A 24809-nucleotide genomic window follows, 5' to 3' on the forward strand; every position below is an offset into this window, starting at 1 on the left:
CCGCATAGAGCAAAATATGCCTCAATGATGTATAGTGACAGTTACTTGTTTAAGTGGTTTCCAAGCCCTACTGCTAACATACTGGTGAAAGTCATCAGCTTTATTATTTTAATAGTTTCTTTAATATTTGTTGGAAAAGTGATCATATCCCTTTGTTCTCTCCCTTTATTACTTTAATAGTTTCTCAAATATTTGTTGGTAAAGTGATCATATCCCTTTGTTCTCTCCCTTTTCTATCTCTCCCTCCGTTCCCCTTCCTCCATGTAGGGTAGCACACCGGGCGCTGCGTAGTTAACCTCCCTGCCTTTCTGTCTTTCTCTCTCTCTTAATATTTGTACCCGCAATCTAATCGTTCGTGAAACCCTCACACCATAATTAAAACTGCTGAATAACTTTATCAGATCATTAAATTTGAAAATAATTGCCAACAAGCAGATTAGAGATTTTAATACACTTTAAGAAGAATAAAACGGCTCCACATTTTTGGAAGATGCGAGAACTCAGTGTTATAGCCTCAAATTATTAATTTCTTAATTAAGCAGCACGTATTTATTTAGCTCTGAAAGCTTGTACCTTGACGGTTTTCGTACGCAATGGGCCATTGTACATTATCTGTGTATGGCTGTTTATAACATGCTTACACTTTGTGAAATGCATCGGGAATACTGTGGCAATGTGAGGACCATATCAGCTCAAAAGAAAAACATACGGCCAGAACATCATGCATGTGTGGCAAATATGCTTTGGGCACTACAGAGTTAAGGAAGTTAACTGTTCTTAACGTGTTCTTAACGAATGTACAGTTATTATTATGTTCTGCTCAGTTTTTCTCTTCATTGCTGTTTTGTAATATCTGGGATGCGGGAATTGTGCTTTTTGAAAACCTAATCGAATATTGACACGAATACTCCCTACTTGTGCGCATACTCTTACAGCACGAACAATCGTGGGAAAGAGCCAACCTCTAGCGGCGGCGCTGCGCTACAGCGTTGTAACGTATTTAGTTATAGCTACAAAGACGCCACTGATTTACACTATGAGGTAGGTACACTAACTCAGTATGTCACACGTATTCGACAAATTCCATTTGCTACTGATAACTATAGCGGATACAGTAGACGAGAGCTGTGCATGATCATTCGAGCTCAGGCAAGGTTTGCTTAAGCCGCTTGAGCCCTGCCAAGTCGCCCACTCTAGGAGGCCACGTACGAGCAATGAATGCCGCCACACGAATGGACCGCATCGCGGAGCCGAACCCGTCATCCCGTGCGGCAGCGTGTTGTGCAGCATCCGGGGTGGACTCTTTTCATGAGACAGTCATCGGATATACAATTATTTGCAAACACGAGGGCATATTCGACTCGTTTATAACGATTTTCAACGTCGACTACTATTAAGCACCGGGCGCACCTGAATAGTCATTTTCCTGTACGATGCCAATACAGAGTTAAAGGGACACTGAGGAGAAATTGAAGTTGGCATGTATCAATAGAATACCAGCTCCTGATCAAAAAAACGCCGCTCTTACTGAAAACAAAGCTCTTGTAAGATAGAAAATAGGAAGAACCAAATACAGGTATCGCCACCAAAGGCCAATCTCGTAAGTACAAGCGTGGCGACGTCATAGGACAAGGGACACCACCTTGGAGAAATTTTCCTTTCTACATGGCAGGCGCGAATCTCTGAGGCTGACAAAGGAAAGTTGCGCGGTTCAATATTGAAGTAAGATTTGTTTTAAAACCTATAGTACATTTTTTTCACACAAGGAAGACAGACAAAAGACAACCTGAATGTTGGAAGCAAAGAAAACCGATGCATGGCGGCACCACAGGCGGCCAGGAGAGTTTCGATTTGTTATGGCGCTTCGCGTCTATGAGCTTTGTGTGCCTCGTGGTATTGTTTATGACGTGCCTCGATTCACAAGCGCCGAACAGCAGAGCAACTCCAGGTGCCGCTTCAAGTGCTAGTTAACCTTTGAATGAGCCTGTGAAGGGTGGTCGGATGATCGCCACGGTCGATGAAAAACTATGATGCATGACGGTCGGTGATAGTACAAGGCAGTTTGCAGTATAAAGAGCGCTTGTGTTTTCGCACGTTCAACCGGCGAAACATTCCCGGCTGTGCCAGTCAACTTCAATCTACTTAACGGAAATCGTTTATTAGGGACGGGAGCCAAGGTACAAGGCAGTTAACAAAATTGCTGATGACCTAGCTCTGTTAGGGCAGGATACACGTTGCGAAAGCGCGGAGATTTCTGCATCGGAAGAGTGCATTCACTAGATGCGCCTTTATCGTTAAATTCACCCTGAGACGTCGTGGCGGAGTGGTACCGTCTCCGCCTTAAACAGCAAAGACCCTGGTTCGATTCCGAACCTCAGCACAGGTTTCTTTTTATTCAGCAAGTGGGCGGGGGGTTTCAGTGGCTCCCATAGATGCCGCCACAGAATACGTTGGTTAGTGGTTAACCGCAGGCTCTGTGCAGGTGCGTTTATGCGCTGGCATAACGCGCGCGCGCTGCACGGCGGCGTCACGTCGGACAAAGCGAGACCCTCTAAACTGCGCTTCACCGCCGACGCGTTCGGCGGCTTCGGCGCACTCGGATCGTACTGGCGGTGACTTGGAGCATGCCTCTATTTCGCGCGGAGTGCGCCAGCCGCCGCCGATCCGGCCAGACTGATTCGGCTCCGCGGCGAGGTGCGCGCTGTGACGTAATTCAATAGCTTCGGCAGTTGGGCGGAGCTGTTTTTTTCGAGCTCCCGGTTAATTTAATCCATTCACAGTACGTATCTGAAGGCAATTGCGCGAGAGAGCCTGATCTAGTGGACCTGTTGGATCTAGCGGAAGCCGTTGAAGCGTCGTTCGCCGGCTTTAGTTTTAAGCCGCCAACTTTAAACACGACCGCCCTTGAGCACCCACCCGTTTTTTGTCGCAAAAAAAAAAATAACTTTGCTCTTCCGCGCCGTTCAAGGAATCACAATCCGTTGGCCCGAAATTCCCGGCCAGCTTCCGATGGGTGCAACGCACCGACATTGTCCTGGCCCCTCGCGACTCTCCGCACGGGGGTTATGATATTTAGGTTGCAACGGCTGCTCACTGAGGAAGCGGGAAACGACTCGCCGGCGCCTAACCCCTAACCCTGCTCCCTCAAAAGCAGCGCACGCTCGGTGGGGCTGAGGTCGCTGAAATGCAGGCCGACGTTTTTGCGAGAACTACGTCGTCGTGTTCGGGAACGGGATCCATCGTAACGCTGGCACGACGCCGGTGAAAACGTAAACGAAGCGACGGTAGCGCCCCCGATAGATGCATTCAACGGGCGGCGGCAGTAGCTTTCATTTCGGCAGCTGCTAGACCGCACCGCTAGCCGCCAGAAATCACAGTCTGCGTTTACGTCACGTTGCACGTCACTCCGTCCTACGACGTCATAAGAGTTCTCCGTGACGTCATTAGAGTTCTCGAGTTTGAATCAGAGCGGCGGGATAAACTTTTTCAACTTCGAATCCTAATTTCTTTGAAATAAATGCATCTTTCGCTCCCAGACAAGCGGCAACAAAGCCATGAAATGCCGAACTATCAGATTTTGCTAACAAAAGAAATTTCATAGAGTTCTCCGCAGTGTTCCTTTAATCATTTCTCTGCCCGAATGATTTTGGAGGGAAGTGAAGGGAGCGAATGCTAAAGAAGAGGGGCATAACTGAGAACAGCTCCATCCAATATGTAAAATTCTATTTTCTTTAGCTTTTGTGTGGTCCACCACAAAGGCCGCGTTTATTCCTCGTAAGCGCGGACCTGGAAATACCATATTTTTTCCGCGCCACACGTATTCGCAGTCATTAACTGACGTTGAGAATACTGCGGTCGCTGACCGCAAGTGCATGACGGTGCACTTGGCCTCAGAGGCCCGGCTTGGAAATTATGGACGCCATCCATGCTTGCTGTGAAAATGACCAGGGGCATGTATTTGATCTTTTAGCTTATTAAAGCTGAGTGAAAGTCGCCACTTTGTCACCAGAACGCGGCAGCCAGTCGATATACATGACTACCTAAGAAGATATGTTTACTCAAAAAGATGGGACATCAAATATTTGAAGATTTATTTTTAAGCTCTGCGCTAAACGCCCTTCGCTCATCGAGCTATTTTTTTATTTCGCGTTTTTTTGTACTGCTGAAGAGACAAAACAAGTTATAGGGAAGCGGTAAATGCTTTTGTTCCAAAATTAGCACCGCAAAGAAAGAACTGTGTTGGACAGTTCGGTGTGCCGCCTTGACCCAATTTTTCGCCGGAATGTGGGCTAGAATCTTTTATAAAAGAAAAACGAAGTAAATATTCTTTGTCTGTTTTCAAGGAAAGACAATGCTATCTTATTATCGTACTTTATATACTGCACGACTTTCTTTGTGTCCATGTCATTTTTTATGGATACGCTTCGCTCGTGTTCTTCAGAAGCTGGTGAGTTGTCCTATTGCATTTTAAATAAGGACGGCATTATTTATTTGATACTAAAAATGGTTCCGTACTCTCATGACAAAAAGACCTCGCGCTTAATTATATAATCCATCCTATTTTTTTTTTAAAGTAAGGCTGACATTTTTCTCTCGGGTGCAGCAACAAATAAAAGCGTTTTAGCCCTATGTATCAAGGGCGCGATAACCTATACATAAAGGCGTAAAGAGTTAAAAACGCTGCTGTTGATATTATATTTCTAATATTGGGCAGCCCTAGAGCTTTAGTGGTGAGACGTTAGGGAAAACTGTTATTTTAACCCTGTTAGAGCTTCGGAGCACCAAAATGAACACAGTACCTTTTCCGTTTGTCTCAGCTGTACTGGCAGCCCACTGGCGCAGTGATTTTGGTAGTTTCAGCATTACTGTACAAAAAGTGAATCTTTTTTTTTTCTGACACGGGAAGTTGCTGCGGTTGCTGTTTGGCCTTCGGTACTTACGCCTCGATTCATGAAGTTCTTGAAGTTCCGCACACACACATGCTCGATTAAGTCCAGGTCGATTGTCACAACAAATGGCACGTCCCCGTTGTAGAAGCTGCGAGAGAAAACGTCGCTCTCAGTGTTGGGGTAAAATCTCCCCACTCTCTGCCAGTGCGAAGGAATGACGGCAATGATGCACCCTATTCCTTCCTGCACCCTCTCTCAGGTTTGCGTGTGGCGGGCCTCTTCTTTGCGAGGCTTGATCAGGCTGCCTTAGCAATATGGAGGCTAGTATGAACAGGAAGATCATATTTGCGTAGCGTACGCAGGAGAAGCGTGGAAAACATTAAGCATGTTCTCGTAGTCTGCAAAGCTATACATCCACATATCAAATACGAGACAGTGAGCCTTCTTGTTACATTGGATCTAATTAACATTGTCAGCAAAATTAAGACATCCGTCGTAGAGGCGAACAAAAGTAAACTAGAGTAGTGGTGACACAAAAGCAAAATCACAAAATAGCGTCAACTGCCTCAGATATCAAAGTAACATAGTGTAGAACATAGGAAAGGAATAGATTGGAATTTGAAACATCCAGATTAGGATAGAAATATTAAAGAAGTACCAAATAAACAATATCCGACATAGCACTCAAATGTGACAGAAATAGGGCCTAGGAGACCCTAGGACTGAGCACGCTACTATGCTCAACGCAATTACTAGTTAGAGTAGGACAGCCGACGTTAGGTAGGGCCTCTGCTGTCGACTACGTGGAGATAGATGTTGACCATGAACTTATGTTTGCTCGAGCCTTATTTAAAGGTGAGGCCGATGAAATCCACTGATGCTATTCTGTTCAACGTCACGTGAACATGCTTTGCATGAGCCGCCGCGATGTCTGAGTGGTTATGGCGCTCGGCTGCTGGCCCGAAAGATGCGGGTTCGATCCCGGCCGCGGTGGTCGAATTTTGATGGAGGCGAAATTCTAGAGGCCCGTGTGCTGTGCGATGTCCGTGCACGTAAAAGAACCTCAGGTGGTCGAAATTTCCGGAGCCCCTCACTACGGCGTCTCTGATAGCCTGAGTCGCTTTGGGACGTTAAACCTCCATAAACCAAACCAAACCAAATGATTCTTTGCATGACAGGATTTTCGGTATACATGAAATAGTACGATGACGAACGCTACGTGGATGACGATGACGAACGTTCGATGACGAACGATACGTACTGGACACGAAACTCTCTCTTATAGCTATCACTGGCAAACTGAAGGATGTTTTTAGAAGCAACATTAGGTATGAAAGATACACTGAGGGAGGCTGCATTCATTTTCTCTGAAGTAAAAGCTTATGGTGTGACTCTTTCTGAGTCTGCTGACCTTAGAGGCATGCATGCTCCAGATGTATTTTATCACCCACCAGGAGCTGTTGAATTATACAGCTTATTAGACTCTATTCTGGCCACTCTTTCTGACGCCCACATCATCCTTGCAGACCACTGCAGCCTAAGAAACATTAAGTGGGACCAACCGACACCACGAGTCGGAGACCCTTGACAAGCTTAGGCCGCAACTGTTTAATACGTCCTCGAGCAACGCATTTGTTCTCCTACGCGGGGAAACATCCTAGGCTTGATGGTTAGGAACTACCCAAACATCCAAAAATATGTGTTCCTACTTGGCAATCGCGAACACAACATAATTACTACTACGTTCATGCTTTCTCCAAAAATTCATACTGGCCACGAGATTAAGGAGCTTACATGTATTAGAGAGCCAATTTTAATGAAATTATAAATGGAGTAGAGGAATCGCTCGATCAATATTTTTATAAATGCTACTCCGAATACATTTCTACCATCCGGATAGTTTCAGGAGTCTGTCATCTATACTGCGGGAAAACGCGTTCCTTGAAAGTTTGCGCAGACATGCGCAAAGCTGATAAGCCGTTGATAAACAATGATGTCAAAAATTGCAAAAGACACTTAAGTTCTGCTTTAAGGGTATTAAGCGATTGTCATTCTGAGCAGTTTGACGCATTTCAACGCTTGCAACGCATTTTAATTTTTTTTTTCAATTGTTTCATTCAATGAATTGATCGATTACACGCTCTAAATGTTCTTAAATAGTATCATCAAGCATCGGCTTTCCATTCTGAGCATCTTCACTTCTTTGAACCTCTCTTCTAACTTTTTCATTATTTCATAACTTCAATGAGTCAATCATTAAATAAATTACATTGATTTTATTCTCCCGTCATCAACAATCACACACCATTCAATCATCAGTCAGTACAATCAAAAATTGTCATGCTACATTTTTTACGCAGCCGCCGATTATTTCCGACACGCGGTGCCGACTACTACTACGCCGACGGCTTTTCGACCGAACGAGCTGTATACGCTCTGGCGTAAAAGGCTTATAAAAGAATATTTTCGCTTAGACCAGAATGAAATAAGAAGTTCTATTATTGTTCAGCGCTATCTAGAGAAACTGGATTCGCGGTATGAATGTGGCATAACCATGGTGAAGGAGGATTGCTTCTCGGGACCAGCAAAGGACTAACAAACAATCGAAAATCATCCTCTAGCTACGTTAAATGAATGCGGAAAGAAAAAATCAGAAGCCTACGTAACTTGCATGAAGGAGTAGCATTTACCGACAAGAGTGGAAAATTTAGTTGCTTCAGCGATTACTTTTAATCAGTTTTCTTGAAATCAAAACGCTATGCACAGTTTTAAAGACAATGTTCATGGTGCAATGCCTCCTATAACAACCTTCATGGACGGTATCACAACGTGTTTACATTCGTTAGGTGATTCCATACCGATTGGTTCAGATCAGGTATCCCTGAAGGTACTAAAAGCGTGCTCAGTTAATAATATATTGCGAGTCACATAAAACTCTTCCCGACGAATGAAAGAGAATATAGGTTGTACTCTAGTCTAGGGCACCGCAGCGGTGGCCAAATTGTTTGGGCATCTATCTGCCTTGCATGCGGGAGTTGTGGGGTTCGATCCCCAGTACCGCCAGATGCCCACAGGTGATACAATAGGTGGTGTCATGGCGCTCTTTGGCCCCTAACGCCCTTGCGCCATAAAAATGCATCATCATCAGGTAAGTCTATGGCAGCCACTTACACGCCGATTTATCCGTGCTGTACATATTGCAAGACACTTTGAACACATTGCATAAAGTAACGTGATGAAGTAGCTAGAAGCTAATGTTTTTTCCTGGAAAAACAAAAAGAAATTCGTGTAGGTGTCTCATGTACCGCCCAACTGAGACAGCTTTTTCATTACTTTGACAATGCGCCTTACTGTAGATTAATGAGTGATGCTATATTTATAGATTGTAGGAAAGATTTCGCTTCTATCTCACGTGAACTATTAGAAGACAAAATGTTTGCTCTCATGATTGATCAAGATATTTTGAAATCAAGTGTAGATCACCTGAATAACTCAAAAACTCTCGTCCTTTGGTGTAAGCAATCTGGACTTGTGGAAGTAACTTCAAGTGCGCCACAGGGCTTGCTTTTGAGTTCTATTCTTAATTTTCAACACTGACATCGCGTCTAATCTTTCTTCCACTACCAGATAATATGCGGATGACAACGTAATACATAGGCCATTCGATACAGATAGTCACATGCAATCGCTCCAACAAGATGTCGATTGTATCACTATAGGTTTAACACATGCGAGCTGAGTTTAAACGCAGGTAAAAGCAAGCACTTTATAATTAGCAGAGTCGCATACTGAACACGAGCTACACAATTAGCAGTACAGTGCTCCGAAGAGTCTCTAAAGTAAAATATCTAGGTCTGCTTTTTTCAGAAGATCGTTCTTTTAATGAGCATATTAATGACACCATAAAAAAGCTTCCAATATGATTACACGTCTAGCATGCCTAGCATGTATTATATGTGGGACCCCCGCCAATGATTCCTCATATAAAAACTGAACTTACACAGAGCAGTGTGGCGAGGTTCATATTATACAATATCGGCGGGGATTTACTGTCGCCAAAATGAAGCAGAATTGAAATCAAACACACAGAAGGCGGAATTGATACCGGCTAAAATCAGTGCATGAAATTTCTAATAACTGAACTCGTGTCGACAAATCTAAGTACATGAAGGCTCCCCACAATATCTCAGTTAGGTGAGATTACAACAGTCAAATTAAAGAAGTTCAATGTTGTACTAATTACATGAAATTTCCTTTCTTCGCCAAGAACAATATCTGATGGAGCACCTCGCCAGCGGATGTAGTCAGAGCTGACTGCGTCCGCTTCATTCAGCTTAACAAATAGCTTGTAATTAATAGAGAAGTTCTTGCAGTTTGCCATTATTATGGCTTGTATAACAAGCTCTGAACTTGCGAATGCTACGTTTCTTTACTTCCTATGTATTCAATGTTTTGTTTGATGTCTTCTTCGTGTTCTTGTGACTGTTATTTTTTACACACTCTCCTTTTGTCCTTTTGGAGGCGAAGACGAAGTCGTTCGAGACCAGAACGCTATCTCCTTGGGCCACCCTGGCCAATCAGTCGCCGTGGGTATGTGCCATTCAGCCTGAGGACATATTCATCATCATCATCAATAATCAACCGAAACTCTGGAGCAGGCTGTCAACAAAAGTATCATTCAAGATACCCTAAAGCTCGATCCAGTTGCCTTTGAACGTATTCACCGGTTAGGCAGACCGCAGGCTAATAAGAATAGACCGGTAATTTTTAAACTCCTGGATTCCCGTAACAAGTCAGCAATACTGAAGCAAGGTTTTAAACTTAAAGACACGAAATATGCCATTGGGGAAGATTTCTCTCCGAGAATTCGAGAAATCAGAAAAAAACTGTGGAACAGTGCCAAAGAAAAGCGACAAAAAGGGGACAAAGTTTCGCTTGCCTTCGACAAATTATTTATAAACAGCTGCGCCTTTGTTTGCGATCATGAAACGAACGACAAAGTTCCGCTGAAAAAAAACGAAGAGCAGGAGGAGACAGTCGAAAAAAGGAGCCCACCAACGACACGGGGAAGAGCACGATTAAAGCACTGACCATCATAAATGTAAACGCAAGGATCATAGTAAACAAAGTAGAATCTTTAGAAAACTTATTAATTGATCGGGAACCTGATATTGTCGCCGTCACGGAGACTTGGCTTTCACCAGAAATTTCGAGTCATGAAATCGCACCACCCAACTACTCAGTCATTCGGAAAGACCGAGACTCCCGTGGCGGTGGTGTGGCTCTCTTGATAAAGAAAACCCTGCCGTTTGTTATGCTCCCAGATGTGTCGGGTGCTGAAAGCGTATTCTGCAGACTTCTCTGCAACAATACTACTGTCTGTGTAGGCTGTTTGTATAGGAGTCCCTCTTCAGGAGATGAGTGCATTTCTGTCATTCATGACTTCCTTCAACAATATGCTTGCTGCACTAGAATCATTCTCATGGGTGACTTTAACCTTCCGGACGTGGACTGGACAACTATGCAACACACATCATCATCTTCAGAAGCTCTTTTTGACTTAATGCTCTCCTTTAATCTCCAACAAATTATCCTAGAACCAACGCGCAAGCAAGGATCAGCAAACAATATACTCGATCTTATACTAATCAGTGATCACTTTCCAGTACACCAAGCTCAGACAGAAATCATCGAAGGCATCTCTGATCACAACATACCATTATGTTTGTTACCTCTAGACTGCTCAATACAAAAACGATCCGATGTAAAGACAACACTGAACTTCGATAAGGCTGATAATGCCAGCATATTAACCTACCTCGCACATGAATTTGAAGCATTCAGTGAAATGGTCTCCGACCCCTCAATCAATATTAACAGGGTTTGGCTTCATTTTAAGACTATGGTTTCACACTGCATAACTAATCATGTTCCACTAAAAACTAAGCGTCCACAAAGAAACAGTCCATGGGTAACAAGGGATGTTATCCACGCTAAACGTCATGTGAAAAGGTTGCGTATTTCTATCAAAAATCATGGTTCATGTCCTTCTAAAACCACAAAACTAGCGTGCGCAATCACGAAGTTCAGAGAGATAGGCAAACGGGCCAAGAAACACTACTTTAATGTAACACTGCCTAACTTTCTGACAAACAACCCGCATAAATTTTGGAACCATTTCCGTCCAACTAAGAACCCGTTATCCGACTTGTCTCCAGAAGATAGAGCTAACAATGCTAATGCGTACAACACGTTTTTTCACTCAAGTTTCACAAAAGATGACGGTAATCTCCCGGACTTTTACGGCAATCAAACATCACGCATTGACCCTTTAATCATATCAGATGCCGGCATTTTTAATCTATTACTCGCGCTTGACCCTAAAAAATCACCCGGACCAGACAATATCCCAAACGATTTCTTGAAACGATACGCAGAATGGTGCAGCAGATACTTGGGTCTAATATTTCGTAAATCTCTCGAGTCATCAACTTTACCGGACGACTGGAAGAAGGCAAACATTATACCAATACACAAAACAGGAGACACCACATTACCATCGAACTATAGACCAATATCTCTCACCAGCACGGCTTGCAAGATGCTCGAGCATATCATCCTTCAACACCTAACAAACTTCCTTGATACACACAATCTGTTATCTCCAAACCAACATGGATTCCGTCATGGGCTATCAACCGTCACACAGCTTACAGAGGTTGTGCATGACCTTGCATTCGCCATCAATAACTGTAGCCAGACTGACATTATATTATTGGACTTTTCTAAAGCATTCGATCGCGTCTGCCACAACAAATTAATAGCAAAGTTACGGGGTGCCATCGGGGATGGGGAAATTTTAGATTGGATTTCAGATTACTTATCAAACCGGACACAATTCGTACTGTTTCAGAACATGGAATCTGCGACAGTACCCGTCATATCAGGTGTACCTCAAGGATCCGTGTTGGGGCCACTGTTATTTTTAATTTTCATCAACGACATAACCAACAATATCGATTCTAACATCAAACTCTTCGTCGATGACTGCATTATCTATAAAACAATTAACAGCTACGAAGACCACATTTCACTCAGCGATTCATTGAACAAAATAACCGAATGGTGCAAAACATGGCAAATGACGGTAAACACGACTAAATCTGTTTGCATGACGGTAACAAGAAAAATGCAACCTTATGATTTTCCGTACTTTGTTAATGGCAGAATACTGACGAAAGTTCACCAGCATAAGTACTTAGGCATCACACTAACTTCTGACCTCAGATGGGACGCGCACATTGCTAGCATAACCTCGAAAGCATTACGCAAACTATTTTTTCTTCGAAGATGTCTGCGCCTTGCACCCACATCGACAAAGCTTCTCGCATATACTACTTTCGTTCGACCAGTTTTAGAATACGCTAACACAGTTTGGTTCCCCCATTCAGTGACTAATGTAACAAAACTAGAAAAAGTACAGCGTAAAGCATTGCGGTTTATACACAACAAATATAAGCGCACAGATTCACCAACTAATATCGCGGCTATTTCGGGTTTAGAGACGCTATCATCAAGAGCGCAACAAGCACGACTAAAATTTTTATTTCACCTTATGCACAACTACTACAAGATAGACGTATCAAAATACTTATCTTTCTTGCAATCAGGCCCGTCGAGGCATAAACACGCAGCCGCGATAACAGAATACTCATGCCATAACGACACGTTCATGTATTCGTACTTTCCCCTCGTGATCAGAGAATGGAATCGCCTTGATCCCTCAATCATAACTGCAACCACATTATCTCAGTTCACGTCACGGATAGAATCATTATCAATTAACGAACAAAGCAGTTTCACTGACATACTCAACCGCCTCTCATCACTTCATTAGATTGTTAATTAATTGTGAAGAAAGTCTTATTTTTTCCGCTGCTGTGTTCCCATGTGCTCTAATTGAATTCCTTATGGCAATGCTCTACCCGACTCCTAGACATGTATTTTTCTTTTTCCTTGCTAATGTTTACCTTTTCTTGTATTTTTCTTGTTCCTTTCTGTTCACGTGTGTTTGATTTGTATTCCAAAGTGCACGGCTCAAATTTTTATCATGTCTGTCATTTTTGTTTGCCCACCTGCTATGGTCCCTGATGGGACTGGCAGTATTGTAAATAAATAAATAAATAAATAAATCTCTTTGCCTCTGAAGTTTTTTTGTTTTTTCGCACAATCAGGGAGGCGCCGCTCCCTCTCCGTGACGGCGATGGAAGTGGAGGATGTTAGGCCTCTTCTAGAACCTGGTAAGTCGGCGGCAGCCGTCCAGAAGAATAGCTTCTACCAATCGACCGAGGAAAGCAGCCAGGCCAATGTGCTGTACCAGCTACAAGCGAAGACTCTTCGGTGGACGACGGGTTCGTCCCAGTGATGAGCAAGAAAGCCGAGAGGAGACTGCGTAAGTGTAAGGACTCGTGCTCATCAAGTACATCTACCGTCATCATGACGCGGGGTGCATCGGCATATACAGCCGTGTTTTCGCTTGAAACGCCCACCGACAACCTCGAACTGCTGAACAGACAAGCTACGTCGGTGTTCCTCGAGGCTCGCGTCCCGGGAGTGATCAAGGACGCCAGGATCAACAGCCGAAGGAACCTCCTTGCCATCGATGCAACAGAGCGGAGCGCCTTGGAAAGTCTAGCCACCATCAAGACGATTGGAGACATCCTCGCCCGCTTTCTTGTTCTTGAAAACAATGACACAACCACTGGCGTCATTTTCGACGTCGACTGGACCACCTCTGACTACTACCTGCCGATACTCATTAAACCAGCGACGAACAGCATCGAAATAACCAAGGTTCAGCGCCTCGACAAGTCAAGGTGCGTCAAGCTCATTTTTAAGGGCGACTGTATTCTATTGCATGTGAAGATTTGCCACTATCGACATGCACTTCGCCCATTCGTATCGAAGCCGCTTCAGTGTCAGCACTGCATGAAAACAGGAGATGTCAGTGGTGTTTGTATTAACACCATAGCGTGCACGCTCAGCACTGAACCACAAAGCGGTGACATTTGCCGCCTATTCTCTCGAAGTGCGCCAACTGCCGTGGCCCTCATGACGCTTCTTCAAAAGCCTGCTGAAAAAAAGAACAGGTGGTGTTGAAACAGATGATGCGAGGCCATTCAACGCACAGAGAGGCCGCAGCTACGGTGCGTCGGCGTCGTTCTTGTCGCCGGCGACCTACTTGACAAACGGTTCCCGGCGGCAGGGAAGCGCCCATTGCTCCTGCTACTTGTCCTCCCCCTCCACCGCGTAATGTAAGCCCGGCGACTGGTGAAGCCGGAACGAGTACGTAAGAGGTGACATCGCCACCACTGCCGCCGCCACGCTCGACCAAGGTGTCTGAGCAGGCACCACGTCACCACTGTCCTACGCCTACAGCTGAGCGAGCCCAAAGCATAGATCCAGTCCCAGGTGAGAAAGTGCAGTCTATCGTCATCTTGAGGTTTCTTATGAACGCCATGCGTGTTATGCCGTCTAGCCTTTACTTGCCAGCAGCACAGAATGTATTGCAGGTACTGGGCGCGCTAAATCCTGTCCTTGCAGCTTTTCAGTAGCAGAAACAATGCCTCTCATCGCAAATGCATCTGAAAGGCAACTCAGAGAAGTATCCATTTTCCAGTGGAATGCCCATGGACTCAATTCCCGTATTTCGGATATTCGTGAATACATCTATAATTACAGATTTCCAATCTTTGTGATTTTTGAGCCCAATTTACAAAATTCGATCCAAATTTTTGACCATGAAGCATTTGCATCCTCCACGCACAGGGGAAACAGCGAGGTCAACCTCTCTATTTCAAGGGATCTTACTTATGTGCACCATACGGATCCCCCTCGCACCCATAACCAGTACGTCTAACGGTGAAAAGGCGCACCCTGAAGTTTACGCTTGTGGGCGTGTACTTTTCTCAAACAACGCGGTTTGACGCCGACAGACTGAGGGACTTCCTGGCTGTAACACCTGGGCCTTGGATCGTTACTGGTGACTTAAGCACGTATCACGCCATGTGGGGAGGCATCTGGATGAATTCGAAGGCAAGAAGTCTTGTCTCTTTCGCCACTGACCACGACTACAATACCTTAGCGACGGTTCTCCAACGTACAATCGCGGGCTGTCTTGCTGCAGCTGTCTGAACTTGGCGTTTGTGTCGCGGTGCCTTGCGAGACGCGGCCGGTTATTTTCTGATGAAGAGGCGCATGAAAGTGAGCACATCCTCACATATATTGCCGCGAATATTTGTAGTGTTTGTTCGTTCTTCAAATCTGCCGCCACACCACTTTATTGCTTTGTTCGCGACGCAAGACGCGACTAGATTTATCTCGATTGATCGCAGCCAGGCAGAGCTGATTCTACGTTGTTCCGGAATGTTCTAGTAGCTTTGCACGCTTTATCTCGAAAGTTCGCTATCAGCCTAAAATTGAGCACGGCCGACAGCGGCGGGCATTCTGTTCGACGACCGCCGAGCACGCTTGTCGCTTCGCCGCCGCCGAGTGATTCAGTCCATTGTGGGCTCAAGTCAGCCCAATAGTTTTCTTTTAAAGACCTTTTGTCCGTCTTCATCGCTCCTTCGACTGCCGTCACCACTACGTGACAATAGTATCGCTCCTGGTCTCGTTGTATATAGATCTGTCAAACGTTTGCAACGCATAGACTGTTCCATGTTTAAAACCTTTATGGAATATGCCTGCAGAGAAGACATTGCAACTGGTATTGAAAAGCGCATCAAGGAGGCTATGGAAAACGCGAGATGCTTCTTCACTCCAATGCAAAAGTTAACAGATTTTGATATGGAGCTGCAGCACCTCGGATCACTTCGACGAAGAGCAGAGGGAAGATATAGGCGCAAAAATTCGTTGCTCGACTTAAGGGATACAAGGCGCGCCCAGAAGAAAATCCAGCGCAGAATTCAAACCTTGCAGGCTGATCGTGGGAAGGCATTCCTTGAATCACTGGAGCCTCTAAAACCTCTCTCACGCACTTCGTGTTTGGTCTGTAGCCTACGAACAGCTCCACAGCAGTTCCAACCATTCAAGTCTCTCGCTCTTCACCAAGGACGTAGCGAAGCGGAGATTGGTGAATGTTATGCGTAAGAGTAGCAGGACCCAAGAACCCATCGACAACACTGAATTGCTACGGAGTGCCTAGATCCAGGGATTCACGAATGGACCTTCTTTTCTCTATGGAGGAACTGGACGCCGGCATGGCTGTTTGCAGACGGTCTTCATCACCGAGGCCCGATAGAGTAACACACCCTGCACTTGCAAACGTGGGTCAGGAGGGTCGACATGCTCTTTTAGACCCCTTCAACTTATCATGGTGTGCGGGTACAGTTCCGGACGCGTGTAAGTGAAGTCGTCTGGTTCCAGTCCTTAAACCCGGAAAATTGCCGCTTGACATAGCATCGTACCATCCAATTCCATTGGCTAGTCGCGTGGGAAAACTCATGGAAAGAATGCTACTTACGCGAACTGAGTGGCATTTGGAGCGCTACAAAATATATCCTGATGTAATGCCCGGTTTTCGGCGTGGACGTTCGCTATATGTAGCGTGATTGACCTCATGCCATCAGTTCAACATCAGAATGATCTGAAGCGCTCGACCGTGGCGTTTTTTCTGGATGTTAAAGGGGCGTATGATAACATCACTCATCATTCTATTTCGGACTCTCTGGAGTCTGCAGAACTTGGTGGTCGCATTTTCTGCTTGATACGCTGTTATTTATCCAGAAGATCAATATTTATGCAGACTGAGGACGAACCAATATCCTCATTTTTCACTTCCCGTGCGGTCTTACTGGGCAGAGTACATAGCCCAACGCTTTTCAATCTTCCGCTTGTCGGCGACAGTCGGCACAACTCTCAGTCTATGCGGACGACATTTGTATCTGGGCATCCGGAGTTATGCGACCACAAGTTCGAGCAAGGCTGCTTTTCCACCTGGTTTTCACGTGTACCGTTTCGACCGCCATCTACATGCGGGTGGTGTTTTCCTTCTCGTCGATTCATGCCTTCAGTCGTCTCCTCTTGTAGTTCCAGCTCAAAGTGCAGAATCTGTCTGGTGCAATGCCCGTCTTAACATTGGGCGTCTACTAACAGTTGGCTCTTTTTACCGTCCGCCGGCTCTCACTTCACCTAAATTTCATAATTATAGTCTGACTTTCTGTCTACAATAAAGAACGACGACGTTATCGGCAGCGACTTCCATAGGCCTGAAGTTCAGTGGTTGAACAATAAGACAGTCCTTAGTAATTTATCAGCACTTCCCTTAGCTTTTCGCGACTTAATATTGGCATATGTTACTGAGCCTACTAGGCATGGTCCTAGCCGGTTTTCTGTTCTAGACCTGCTTTTTTTAAACCAGGCTTCACTGGTATCTGATAACTCTTGCCATTCCGGGTATTATTGACCACGACTGCGTTGTTGCCTATGCTCGAATCATGCCGTTTTCGTGTACTCCCGACTTACCGAGGAAGGTTTACTTTTTTAATGAGGGCGAGTATGCTTCTCTCTCATATGAGCTTGCCAATTTTCTGCCGGAATTCTGCCACTTAAATCAGTCCTTAGAGAGTAATTATTAGTGGAAAACACACAGATGCACCCTGAAACAACTTATTGGCAAACACGTTCTCTCCAAAATTCCGACAACTAAAAAACACAGACATAAACTATGGGTTAATCAAGAGGTCAGGTGACTGGTTAATAAAAGACATCGTATCCTAAGCCCTCACAGGAGGCATCGTAATCCTAGAGTAGGTGACATGTTTCGTTGTCTTGTAAATGATACAAAATAGCAAACGAGGTTTGCAAAAGAAAAATAAATCTTAGAACTAGGTCGTAAGTTAAAGAAGAACCCGAAATAAATATGGATGTGCTTAATAAGAAACAGGAGATAATCAACTGGCATTCGGAGCCTAAACAATCGCAGTGTATTGGTTACAGATGACTACGAGAAGGCCTCTACTTGAGTACTTAATTCCAGTCTGCTTTCAAAACTTCATTTCATCATGAACTGCCGGTTACTCATTACGTTGTGTTAGAGCCTATGACCTGAACGCGTTGTGACCTACAATGGCGTTGTCAAATTGCTTACCAGTATACATGTTTCCTCGGCAAATGGTTCTGGTGGCCTACCTTTCTACGTGTTAAACGCTTGCTCCGACGTGAGTGCCCATTTTGTAGTTTTGATATTTGAAAAATCCTTACGTTCTTCATCTTTACCTAAAAATGGAAAACTGCAAATGTAGTCCCAATTCATAAAAGCGGCCCAAAACACATTGTATCTAATTACAGACCAGTTTCGCTCACAAGTGTATGCAGTAAAACGACGGAACACATAGTGTATAGCGCTATAAAAACATTTAGAATGCAATAGTTTTTTCACCGAACTCGAGCATGGTTTTAGATCTCGCCATTAGTGTTGAACACATCTCTTGAAATTCAGTCATGATCTTTTTTTTTCATTTGACCATGGTATACAGATTGACTGCATATTTTTGGACTTTAAAAAGGGTTTAAATATGTTCTCAATGTTTTGTTGTTGCATAAATTATCTTTTCTAGGTCTTCCCTCGTCTCTAATTGACTGGATTAGTGCTATCCAGAGGATCGCAAGCAACGCGTTGTAATTAAGGGCTCACAATCTGATTATGTTGCAGTCACCTCTGGAGCCCCTCCGGGATCTGTTTTGGGGTCCTTATTGTTTTTGACATATATAAATGATATTATTCATAATATGTCATGCAAAATACGTCTGTATTCAGAAGACTGCGTCATTTATCACAGCATAAAATGTTCCTCTGACCATGATTCTATTCAGAGAAATTTGTACTGTATATAGTGGTGGTGTATTAACTGGCAGATGTCTCTTAACACCACTAAGTGTCAATTTGTCTCCTTTAGTCGTCCACACAACCCATCTCCGTTTTATTATACTTTCGACGCTGTACAGCTTTCGCGACTGAGCGAATGCAAATATTTGGTGGTTTATTTTTTACCTAAACTAACCTGAAATAAAGAAAGACGAATACATATTAGCAAGGGCTTGCAATATGCTAAATTTCATCAAACGTAATTTCAAAAAAGCGGCTACTAAAATTAGCGAAATACTTTGCTTCACAAACGTAACATATATTTGGAGCACGCCTATACGGTTTGCGACCCCCATACTAAACTTCTTTCTGACATGCTTGAAAGGACACAAAACCGTGCAGCTCGGTTTGTCTGCAATAATGATAACTTCGCGTCTAGCGTTACATTACTTAAAGATGGGTTGGAATGGCGACTATTAAGCAGGCGTAGAAAAACTTTGCGGTAAGAAATGCTCTACAGAATGTATTTCGGAATAGTTAGAGTATAAAGAAAAGTCTACTTTTTGCCTTCTCATTTTGTGTCTAAGAAATGCGATCACCAACAGAAAATAAGAGAATTTAGTTCTCGGACCAATGTCTTTCGTTATTCATTTTCTCCACACACTGTCAGCGATTAAAACGGACTTGCTGAATGTCACAGAAAATTGCTGAATGTCACAGTGAAACTTTGTTTCGGGCTTTGTTGTCCGAAGTGTAGCTGCTTGCGCGGTGCTTTCGTTTAAGTTGCTCGTTCATTCTTTTAATTTTTTTCTGGTTTGATATTGTGGAGCCATCCTGCTCTTTACTCTATTTTTCTTTCTCACCACAGCGACCTCCCGAAAACAACATGTATTTCCCCCCTGCATTAATGCCTTCGGGCGCTGCATATATTTAAAAAACATAATTAAAAGGCGGCCCGCATTCTTACGGGCTACGTCCGCCTTCAAGCCCTGGAGATTTCAAATGAAAAAGGTTCCCTTGTTGCCTTTACACGCGAAAGCATGTCCAATTTTCCTGTATGCATAAGTGGCTCAACAGTACCCTCGGAAAGAAGCCATCGTTTTTCTTGGAGTAATCATCGATCGTAATCTAACATAGAACCCACATGTCTCGCACATGAAAATGCGACTGACATCGATCGTTCACGTTCTCTCCTTTATCAGAGGGAAGTCGTGGGTAGCATCACTGCAGTTGATTCTCCAGCTGTATGCTACATTATTCATAAGATTACTTTGTTACACTATTCCTGCACTAGGAAACTTGAGGCAAAGGAACATACGGTGTCTACAAAGTTCTCAACCTCAAGCTCTCCAGACCTGCCTAGGACTGCCAAAATGCGAGTCTACAGCCGCAACAGTGCTCTTCGCGGATATATTGAACATTATATCATGCGCTGCCCAGAGTACAACGCGGTAAGGTATGGGATGTTCGATTCCTTCAAGAACACAGGAACCCTTCACAGTACTGTTCAGGACAATGTCTACCAGTGGAAACCAGGCATGGAGAAGGCAGGCTGCATGCTTTCTCTTAACATTTCTGCAGGACACTGATCTTGTTCCTAAATGTTGACAGCAGGAATGCTCTATGGTCTACTGTGATTGAATGTGTGCGTAGATGCTGTCTTCTGGAGTGAACTATGTTATACTGTGAGTGAATGTGTGTACGGATTGTGCACTGCAATGGACTGTGTTTCTACTGTGTCTGAATACGTGCATAGATTGTGACTTTTGGATTGGACTGTGATGTGAACTGTGTGAGTGAACGTGGGCATAGATAGTAACTGCGGGAGGGGAATATGTGTTATTGTAAGTGCCTGTGTGCATTGTGGGGTAGATCCGACATGTTTAGGACATTATTAACATAGAAGTGACGCTAGGTGGAGCAATTGCCAGCAGTATAAGCAAGGCTTATCGAACCTCTAGCTTTCAACACCTCAACTCAACTCCATAATAGAGACGACGGTCTAGAGGCTGGTGTAAATTGGCCTGGTGGGAAGTCGCGATGGGCCAAAATGTGAGTCTACAGCCGCAACAGTGCTCTTCGCCCAGGAGAATCCAGTGGCTACCTGAGAAACAATCGAAGCCTTGAGAGCGCATATTCGTCACCTCTTTCGGATTCCCGCACACCATTTTGCCAGTATTCCTGCTTTCCGGCCGCGTACATCATTTGCGAAAATATTGATGCCCATCGCGACTTCCCACCAGGCCAATTTACACCAGCCTCTAGACCGTCGTCTCTATTATGGAGTTGAGTTGAGGTGTTGAAAGCTAGAGGTTCGATAAGCCTTGCTTATACTGCTGGCAATTGCTCCACCGTTGCGTCACTTCTATGTTAATAATCTCCTAAACATGTCGGATCTACCCCACAATGCACACAGGCACTTACAATAACACATATTCCCCTCCCGCAGTTGCTATCTATGCCCACGTTCACTCACACAGTCCACATCACAGTCCAATCCAGAAGTCACAATCTATGCACGTATTCAGACACAGTAGAAACACAGTCCATTGCAGTGCACAATCCGTACACACATTCACTCACAGTATAACATAGTCCACTCCAGAAGACAGCATCTACGCACACATTCAATCACAGTAGACCATAGACCGTTCCTGCTGTCAACATTTAGGAACAAGATTAGTGTCCTGCAGAAATGTTAAGAGAAAGCATGCAGCCTGCCTTCTCCATGCCTGGTTTCCACTGGTAGACATTGTCCTGAACGGTACTGTGAAGGGTTCCTGTGTTCTTGAAGGAATCGAACATCCCATACCTTACCGCGTTGTACTCTGGGCAGCGCATGATATAATGTTCAATATATCTGCACACACCACATAAAGAACATAGAGGAGACGATTACATGCCCCTCTAATGCATCCAGGCAGGAGTTTGAGCAGAGGCCATGCGAATCCGAAGCAGTAGTGTCACCTGGGATCTTCTAAGTTAATTTGTCACACATAGCTTGTGGGGAGCACTCCACAGGGTACTGAAATGATCTAGCATCGTTTTCCTGTAGAGACTTTTTCCACCTTGAGGTACTTTTTTAGATGGATTCTTTGACAGAGCTTTATGGGCGAGACTGTCTGCCACCTCACTGCCTCTGACTCCTATGTGAGAGTAAGCCTCTGTTTTGCAGATTCTGCGTCAAGCGTAGAGAGATTATAGACAGGGAGTCAGTAGGGAATCCGCGCTCTAAACTCTCGAGGGCAGATTTTGAATCCGAATGACAGCAGGTTGAGCAGGACAAGACCCTAACTTCTGTAAAGCCGCCTCAATAGCAAAACTTTCGGTCATTGTGCATGATAGACAGCAGTAAAGCATACATACCACATACAATTCAAAGAAGGAATGTGAAAAGCCGCTGCGCTAGCTTGTTTGACCTTGTCCACCGAACCACCTGTGAAAATTTGAAGATGGCGGACATACTCTTTTTTCAAATGTTCAAGGGGGCTTCAACCATTTCCTTTGCCTTCGGACATTAAGGCCAAGAGTATTAAGTGCCAAGTAGGCCTTCGACTCATATCTCTTGCAGAGCCGCTTGAGAAAGGATCGCCCAGCTACCGTCTCTCCTAGGCGGCCAAGCTGCATTACTAGTATCTCAGAAGCGACAAGACTAAAAGGTTTCGATATAGACTCATGAAGTACTGCCTTGTTCGCAGCCGCCTTAGGAACTCCAATGGCTCTTCTTAGGCCTTTTTGTGAACAACTTGGATACGTTCAAGCTTGCATGCCGATGGGGAAATTAAAGGTAATTGATACTATATGCGACTGACCACCAGCGCCTCATGAAGGTTGACCATTGAAGACGGATGGTTTCACCGATGCTAACTTGCAATTCTACGGATCACATTAAGAGGCGAAGATAGAGATGAAGCAATCGCGTCGACAGCTTTTCGCAACTGTAGACGGAAGTCAATAATGACGCCCAGGAAACGCGTGTGGTTAAATTGGCGGATGCAAGAATGACCAAGGTGTAACTTCAACCGTGTTTGACGTCTTCCTTCACCTGGGAACAGAACACAGCCCGATTTTTTCACTGATAGAGACAACCCCACACCTTGAAGGTAAGCTTGTGCCAAAAGTAGAGCCTGTCGAGCTATCAGTGCTAATCGCTTGTGTTGTTAGTCAGTAATCCAAACACAGATGTCAGCATATTTTGACATACGCACTTGCCTGCAGTTTTTTTGCAACGAATCGGGTAGGCCAGCCATATTACGACGTTGAAAAGCTTGGGAGAAAGCACACTTTCTTGAGGCACACCTTGTGATAGAACTTTTTCGGTGCTTAAGGTACTCCCTAACCGTACACGAACCATTATGGATCATTATGAACCATTATGGAGTCTGCGCCTTCGTTTGTATTTTTGCATACCTGGCATAAAAAAGGCTGATCTATCGTCGAAGGTACAAAAGAGACCACTATAAAATATTTGCACGAGAAACACGGACACCGAGTGCACGTATACACCGATGGCGCAGTGATCCCTTCCATTTCCTCGGGCTCCGTGGTCATCCCCGTAAGGACCATAGCTAAGAAAGTGAAAACATCACACTGGACTTCATCGACTGGTGCAGAACAAAATGCCATTTGTATTGCCATTGAGCATATAAGTGAAAAAACGTCCCAGCAATGGTCTCTTTTTACTGATTCAAAGGCAGCCCTCCAAGGCTTACAATGCAGCCCTCCAAGGCTTGCAATCTGCGCTTCATCATGGGTTCCATCAACAACTGGTTGCGGAAATCCGAGAGCTAAATACGCCATCAATAAAGGGCACGATATTGTTTATCAATGGCTGCCAGGACACAGCGGCATCGTAGGCAACCACCGTGCTGAAGAGGCCGCGAGAACTGCTCACCGTGAGGGCGATTGCGTGCCCATTTCAATCTCGAGAGCCGAAGGAGCGGGTAGGCTTAGGCCACTGGCGCTGGACATCACGCTTGCCGTGTTGAGTTCAGGCCAATTTTCGAAGTTGCGCTTAAAATCCTTTGACCCAGATCTGAAGCTGCGGCTTCCATCCGGCCTACCACGGCATGACGCAACTTTGCTGCGTCGCGTGTAGCTTGTTTTAGCTTGCACCAAGCATTAGTCTTTCTTAATAGGTAAGGCTGATAGCCCTCCATGTGCCATCTGCTCGTGTGACGAGACTATATTCCACATTCTTTTTGAATGTGGTCAGTCTCTTTGCCGTGCGCTGGATCGTCTAGATCCACGCCCACTGAGGAAGATTCTCGGGCACTGGCCGCGGCGATCATCGGCGGTGAAGGCCTCCAAGGTATTCCTCGACTTCTTCAGAACTTGTGGCCTGCTCGATAGGCTGTGACTTTACCAAACGCTGTGACTTTGCATAGTGACTTCAATTTCCTGCTAGTCCCGTTGTTCCTTCATCTTTTTATCCCCAAACCCCTTTCCCCCCGTGCAGGGTAGCAAACCAGTTAGTCTTCCGGTTAATCTCTCTGTCTTTCCACCTCCTCCTCCTCTCGTTTTGTAGTGCTTGGTCACTGCAGGTTGTGCTTTAAACAAAAACATGTAAACCTTCTTTCGGCCGAGAGAGTTTAATTTAACAATGGAACATTTTTTCCCGTCGTTCCATCCAAACTCTTGGGGTCAATACCAAAAACGACTCCGTATTAACCATTTACAAGTGAATAACAACGAAGCCTAGCCTTACAGGTCCACGTTAAAAACTGTGTTGGCTTCATGGGAGATTTTTTGCGAGAAGTGCTAGTGGGCGCGATACGTGCGTGTAATTTCTTGACCTTTCCTATCCCACACAAACTGCGCCTCTCAATAGAATCTGGTAATATATCAATAGAGAGAATTTTGATGAACTAAGAAGAACCAAAAACGTTTGCATCGCGCTTACCCAAACATGTCGCCATATTTTTCTATCCACCGGCCGATCACCTTGTACAGGTCCTGCGCAGAACACATCCGTTACTGTGCGTGTGACCATAATCTCCAAGTTTAGGGCTTCATTGTTTAAAAAGGCTCTAGAAAGTGTAAGCATATCATGC

At 44.7% G+C, this 24809-nt stretch overlaps 1 protein-coding gene across 4 annotated transcripts in view; it reads right to left on the reverse strand.

Annotated features, from left to right (window-relative positions):
* The window catches only part of LOC144104608 (cytochrome P450 3A14-like), a 209938-nt gene that overhangs the window by 144543 nt on the left and 40586 nt on the right, over positions 1–24809 (reverse strand). For 3 of the 4 annotated variants that reach the window (XM_077637735.1, XM_077637719.1, XM_077637743.1), the window contains 2 exons: positions 24659–24711; positions 4941–5037 (listed from right to left, as the gene is read on the reverse strand). In XM_077637735.1, coding sequence (XP_077493861.1) covers positions 4941–5037; positions 24659–24666 — 105 coding nt within the window. In that variant the 5' untranslated portion in view covers positions 24667–24711. The remainder of the gene's footprint in view (positions 1–4940; positions 5038–24658; positions 24712–24809) is intronic. The other variant, XM_077637728.1, reaches the window with a different exon arrangement.

Source organism: Amblyomma americanum, chromosome 1, assembly GCF_052857255.1.
Source record: "Amblyomma americanum isolate KBUSLIRL-KWMA chromosome 1, ASM5285725v1, whole genome shotgun sequence".
In the NCBI taxonomy this organism is placed as follows: domain Eukaryota; kingdom Metazoa; phylum Arthropoda; class Arachnida; order Ixodida; family Ixodidae; genus Amblyomma; species Amblyomma americanum.